The sequence below is a fragment of the Eimeria acervulina genome, genomic scaffold, assembly GCF_000499425.1.
Source record: "Eimeria acervulina Houghton genomic scaffold, Eah_scaff1219, whole genome shotgun sequence".
In the NCBI taxonomy this organism is placed as follows: domain Eukaryota; phylum Apicomplexa; class Conoidasida; order Eucoccidiorida; family Eimeriidae; genus Eimeria; species Eimeria acervulina.
This window is the reverse complement of record NW_013549351.1, coordinates 1-5,569: the sequence shown is the minus strand read 5'-3', so window position 1 is coordinate 5,569 and position 5,569 is coordinate 1. Positions and strand designations below refer to the sequence as shown.

Here is a 5,569-nt window from a genome sequence, read left to right as displayed (position 1 = left end):
CTGCTGTTGCTGCTGCTGCTGCTGCTGCTGTTGCTGCTGCTGCTGCGTGGTGCCGAGCAAAGAGGGTTGTGTTTCTTGTCTGGGTTTAAATACTTTGAAATGTTTTTACTGTAGGAGGATTAATTCTCCCTCCAGACGTTTGGCAGCGGCAGCAGCAGCAGCAGCAGCAGCAGCTGCTGCAGCAGCAGCTAGTGCACGACGAAGGCACAGGGCATTGCTGCTGCTGTAGCGCAGCTTCTCCCTTGCTGGCCACCATCTTTGACTCGTCTCTTCGTGCTGCTGCAGCTCTAGCGTCCCTCTAGCAGCTGGAGCGGGGTCCCAGCCAGCAGCAGCAGCAGCAGCAGAAGCAGGAGCAACAACAACAGCAGCAGCAGCAGCAGCAGCAACAGCAACGAGGCTAGTAGCACCAGCAGTAGTAGTAGCACAAGGATCAATAGCAGCAGCTGCAGCACAAACAATGCAGCAGTCATTCTACTTGAGTATCCTGCTGCAGCAGCTGCAGCAGCTGCAGCAGTTGCAGCAGCTGCAGCCGCCGCAGCAGTTGCAGCAAACGCCCTCTTCTTCGCTGGGGGCTCCTCGAGTCTCCTCTGCAGCTCCTGATGCCTCCTTATCCGTGCACGTGCTGCAGCTGCAGCAATTCAAGAAGCAGCAGCAGCAGCAGCAGCAGCACCGGTGTATACGAGCGCCTCAGGATGTACTGATCTTAGTCGCAGCGGCGCTGCTGTGGGAGCTTCACAACACCAGCAGCAGCAGTATTAGTAGTAGTAGTATTAGCAGCAGCAGCAGAAGCTGTAGTAGCAGCAGTAGCAACAATAGCAGCAGCAGGCAGCAGGTAGACCTGGCAGCGACTTCAGCTGCCTCATCCATTTTATATAGCAGCGAAAGGTGTTGTAAAGAGCAGCAATTGTTGTTGCTGCAACAGAAAATACGAGAGCACCAGAAGCAGCAGCAGCAGCAGCAACAGCAACAGCAGCAGTGGGAGGAGGAGCAGCAGCAACAACAGCGACAGCAAGAACAGCAGCAGCAGCAGCAGCAGCAGCAGCAGCATTTCTTTCTTGATTTGTTTTTAGCAGGACTGCTTAGTGCTGCCAATGTTTGTATTCAGACGCATTTGCTGCAGCACTGGGAAGCAAAAAGAGAAAAGGGACAGCAGCAGCAGCAGCAGCAGCAACAGCAGCAGCAGCAGCAGCAGCAGCAACAACAGCAGCAGGTACAGACTTCGGCGGGGCGCGCGGAAGTGCATCGCCTCATCAACACCACACAGGCCACAGCAGCAGCAGCGGAAGCAGCAGCAGCAGCGGGAGTAGCAGCAGCAGCAACAGGGATAGCAGCTGCTGAACCGGCAGCGACGGTAGCAGAAACAACAACAACAACAACAGCAGCAGCAGCAGCAGCAGCAAGCGCAGCGGCAGCAGCAGCAACAGCAGGTTGTGATGGTCTACCCACGCGCAGTGGCCTTCCTCCAAAGCTGGCGCAGCATCATCAGCAGCAACACCATCAGCAGCAGCTTCAGCAGCAGCATCAGCAGCAACAGCAGCAGCAGCAACAGCAGCAGCAGCAACAGCAGCAGCAGCAGCAAGTGCGTAGGAAGTGCTCTGCTGCTGCTTTTATGTTTCGCTTTGGGGCAAAGCCTCTGCAGCGTGCATTTGCTTCTGCTGTGCTGCTGCTGCCCATCTTGTGCTCACCTGCAGCAGCAGCAGCAGCAGCAGCAGCAGCAACAGCAGCAAACGCCTTTCCTGCCCCACCAGCCCCTATCACCTTCGTTTCAGGAGCAGCAGCAGAGGCAGCAGCTGATGAAGCAGCAGCAGCAGCAGGAGCAGCAGCAGCAGCAGCAAATTCGCGACAGACCGGTGAGGCGAGTCCTCTTGATTTCGGGGGCCCCACAGGGGATGAGGCAGCAGCAGAAAAGAATACAGCAGCAGCAGCAGCAGCAGCAGCAGATGAGAGTGCTGCTGCTGCTGGCGTCTCCCCAGTGGATTTCGATTGGCGGCTGGGCTATGACTCTGAGGAGCAGCAGTTTGCAGCAACATCAGCAGCAACGCCCGAAACAGCAGCAGCAGCAGCAGCAGCGGCATGCGGGTCTTGGTTGAAGGCTGGAGAGGGTTCAGTCTGTCTGCTGCAGCTGCCGCTAACAACAGACAACTTAGCTGCGCTGCTGCTGCTGCTGTTTCTGTCTCTGCTGGGAGTTATTTATTTGCTGCGTCTCTCAGCAGGCATGAGGCGGGGCTGTCAGTGCCGCCTATGCAGAGGAGACTACTCTATTGTTCGCAAGGTCTGCTGCTGCTGCTGCTGCTGCTGCTGCTGCTGTTGGTGGTGGTGGTGGTGGTCCTGCTGCTGCTGCTGTTGCTGGTTCTCTTGTCGCGGTTGCTGCCGCCGTTGGCTGCTGCTTCTGGTGGTGCTACTGCTTCTGTTGTTGCTGCTTCTGCTTCTCCTGCTGTTGATGCTGTTGCTGATGTTGCTGCTGCTCCTGTTGCGGCGGCTGCTGCTGTTGCTGTTGCTGTGCTGTTGAATATGTACGTGTATGCGCTTTGGTTGTAGAGAGGCCTGTGTTTTGCTGCTGCTGCAGCAGCAGCAGCCTCTCCATCTACTGCGTGATTTGCTGTTGCTGCCGCTGCTGCTTTTGTTGCTGCTGCTATTGCTGTTGCTGTTGCTGCTTGTGCTGCTGCTGCATCTCAGTTGGGCCGGGGAGGGTACGGAACCGTTTGGTTGGCTCGGGCCCGTGGCCGCGCTGCTGCTGCTGCTGCTGCTGCTTGTGCTGCAGTAGCTGCTACTGCTGCTGCTGCGCCTCTGCGTCGTCTGGTGGTGCTGAAGAAAATAGAAGTGAAGGACATAACAGCAGCAGACAGCTATCAGCAAGAAGCAAGGAGGCTTTCTAGGCTCAAGCATCAACACGTCGTGCGCTGCTGCCTGCTGCTGCTACTGTTGCTGCTGTTATTGTTGCTGCTGCTATTGCTGGTGATGAAGGCGAGGATTTGTTGCATCTCCTGCTGCAGCGGATCTTCTGGTTGCTGCAGCTTTCTCTGGGTCTCCTTGCTGCTGCTGCTGCTGCTGCTTCTTGTGTATCGTTTCTGACGCATGAATTATCGCTACTGCTACCGTTTTTGGTGGTGCTTGTACCGCTTCTGCTGCTGCTTGTGCTGCTGCTGCTGCTGCTGCTGCTGCTGCTGCTGCTGCAGGTGGGTTATGTGGGGGAGTTTATTCACCAGGAGCCTTCATTTGGCCGTGTCGAGCGGAAGACATATTTTATGTTGCTGATGGAGTTCTGTCCTCTAGGAGACTTAAAACGGCTCATCGATAAACAGTACCGAGCACTCAATGAACGCAGAGTGAGACTATGCATGCGCTGCATGCACCTGCTGCAGCAGCTGCTGCTGCTGTTGCTCCTGCATCTGCTGCATATATGCGCTGCAGCAGCAGCTGCTGCTTCTGCTTCATGTGCTGCGTGTATGTGCTGCAGCAACAGCAGCTATAGCTGTTGCTGCATGTGCTGCATGTATGTGCTGCAGCAGCAGTAGCTGCAGCTGCTGCTAGACGTGGTGTGCTTGCTGCAGCAGCACCTGCAGCAGCAGATGCTGCACGTGTTGCAGCTCCAGCAGCAGCAGCAGCAGCAGCAGCATTTCATGCTTGTGCGTTGCTGCTGCAGATTCGCCGTTGGCTTTATGAGTTGGTGCAGGCCGTCCACTATCTGCACGAAAGAAATATCCTTCACAGGTAACCCTATGCAAGCAGCAGCAGAAGCAGCAGCAACAGCAGCAGCAGCTACTGCTGCTGCAGCAGACACGCAACGCAGGCATCAGCAACAGCAGCAACAAAAGCAGCATCCAACAGTGACGTGGGAGGCGTCCTAAACACTGGCAAGTAAGCGCCGGAGATGATTGGTGCTGATATAGCTGCTGCTGCTGCTGCTGCTGTTGCTGCTGCTGCTGCAGAGATATAAAGAGCCAGAATGTGTTTCTCTCTCAAGAGTGCCACATCCGCCTCGGCGACTTCGGTCTCTGTCGCGTTGCAGCTTCACCTAGCAAACCTCTGCAGCACAGGTCTGCTCAGCAGCAGCAGCAGCAGCAACAACAACAACAGCAGCAGCAGCAGACGCAGCAGGTGCAGCGGCACTTCCTGGGTGCCGCTGCGGGCGCGGGCAGATGTCAGCAGCAGCGGGGACGTGCAGCAGCCGATGCTTCGGCTAGGAGCATCAGCAGCAACTTTGCTGACTTCTTGCAGCAGCAGCAGAAGCAGCAGCAGCAGCAGCAGCGCATGCGTCGAGCTGCAGCAGCAGCAACCGGAACCAAGTTGGCATGGCTCTTAGCGTATGTCTCTTCTTTGAAGGATTTGCTGCTGTCTCCTTTTTTGTCATTCCTTCGATACACAAAAGGCTGCAGCAGCAGCAGCAGCAGCAGCAGCAGCGGGGACGGGTGCGTGAGCAGCAGCAGCAACAGCACGAAGGGTAGCTACAGGAGCAGCACAACAGCAGCAGCAGCAGCAGCAGCAGCAGCAGGTGCAGATACACCTGATAACAGCTCGCTGCTTTCTTTTGCTGGTACTGACTGCTACATGGCCCCGGAGGTTCTCTTAGGAGAGACGTACGGGAAGCCGGTAAAACAAACTGTCTCCTTTTTATCTCTGCTTTGTCTCCTTTTTGTCTCTTATTTGTCTCCTTTTTGTCTCTTCTTTGTCTCTTCTTTGTCTCTTCTTTATCTCTTCTTTGTCTCCTTTTGTCTCTTCTCAGTCTCTTCTTTGTCTCTGCTTTTTCTCCTTTTTGTCTCTTCTCTGTCTCCTTTTTGTCTCTTTTTGTCGTTTTGTTTGTCTCTTTTTGTCTCTTCTCTGTCTCTTCTTTGCCCCCTTTTGTCTCTTCTTTGTCTCTTTTTGTCTCTGCTTTGTCTCCTCTTTGTCTCTTCATTTATCTGTCTCTTTTCTCCTTTGGTTTTATCCCATTGTCTCTGGCTGTCTCCTTTTGTCCCCTTTTGTCTCCTTTTGTCTCCTTTTGTCTCTTTGTGTCTCCTCTTTGTCTCGTTGTGTCTCCTCTTTGTCTCTTTCAATTTCTTTTTTGTCTCCTCTCTGTCTCCTCCTGTCTCCTTTTTTGTCTCTTTGTTTGTCTCCCTTTGCGTTATTTGCTGCTTGTGTGGGCTGTCTCCTCTCTGTCTCTTCTTTGTCTCCTTGCTGTCTTCCTGCTGTCTCCTTTTAGTCTCCTCTCTGTCTCCTTTTGTCGTTTTGTTTGTCTACTGGTTTGTCTCTTTCTGTCTTTCTCTTCTTGCCCCTGCTGTATGTCTCTGTTTGCTGCTGCAGTTTGTCTCCTTTTAATTATTTATCTGTCTCCTCTTATTTGTTTATCTGTCTCCTTTTGTATGTTCATGTATCTCCTTATCTCTCTCCTTTTATATCTTTATCTGTCTCCTTTTATATCTTTATCTGTCTCCTTTTATATGTTTATCTGTCTCCTTTTTGTTTAATAGGCAGACATTTGGGGCATTGGCTGCGTGCTGCTGGAGTTATGCGGCGGCGTCTTTATGTGGGAGATGATTTCTCCTCCTTCTCATTTGCTGCTGCAAGAAACCCCACAGAAGCAGCAGCAGCA

General features: G+C 53.6%; 1 protein-coding gene across 1 annotated transcript; it reads left to right on the top strand.

The window, feature by feature from the left end:
• Positions 1–457: 457 nt before the first annotated feature.
• EAH_00057220 (protein kinase (incomplete catalytic triad), putative) lies at positions 458–5,295 on the top strand (the record flags this gene model as incomplete). Its single annotated transcript, XM_013393754.1, has 6 exons — positions 458–2,272; positions 2,677–2,895; positions 3,177–3,326; positions 3,644–3,711; positions 3,930–4,590; positions 5,281–5,295. 6 exons carry the CDS (start codon positions 458–460, stop codon positions 5,293–5,295), a joined length of 2,928 nt encoding a protein of 975 aa, XP_013249208.1.
• Between the last annotated feature and the right edge of the window lie 274 nt (positions 5,296–5,569).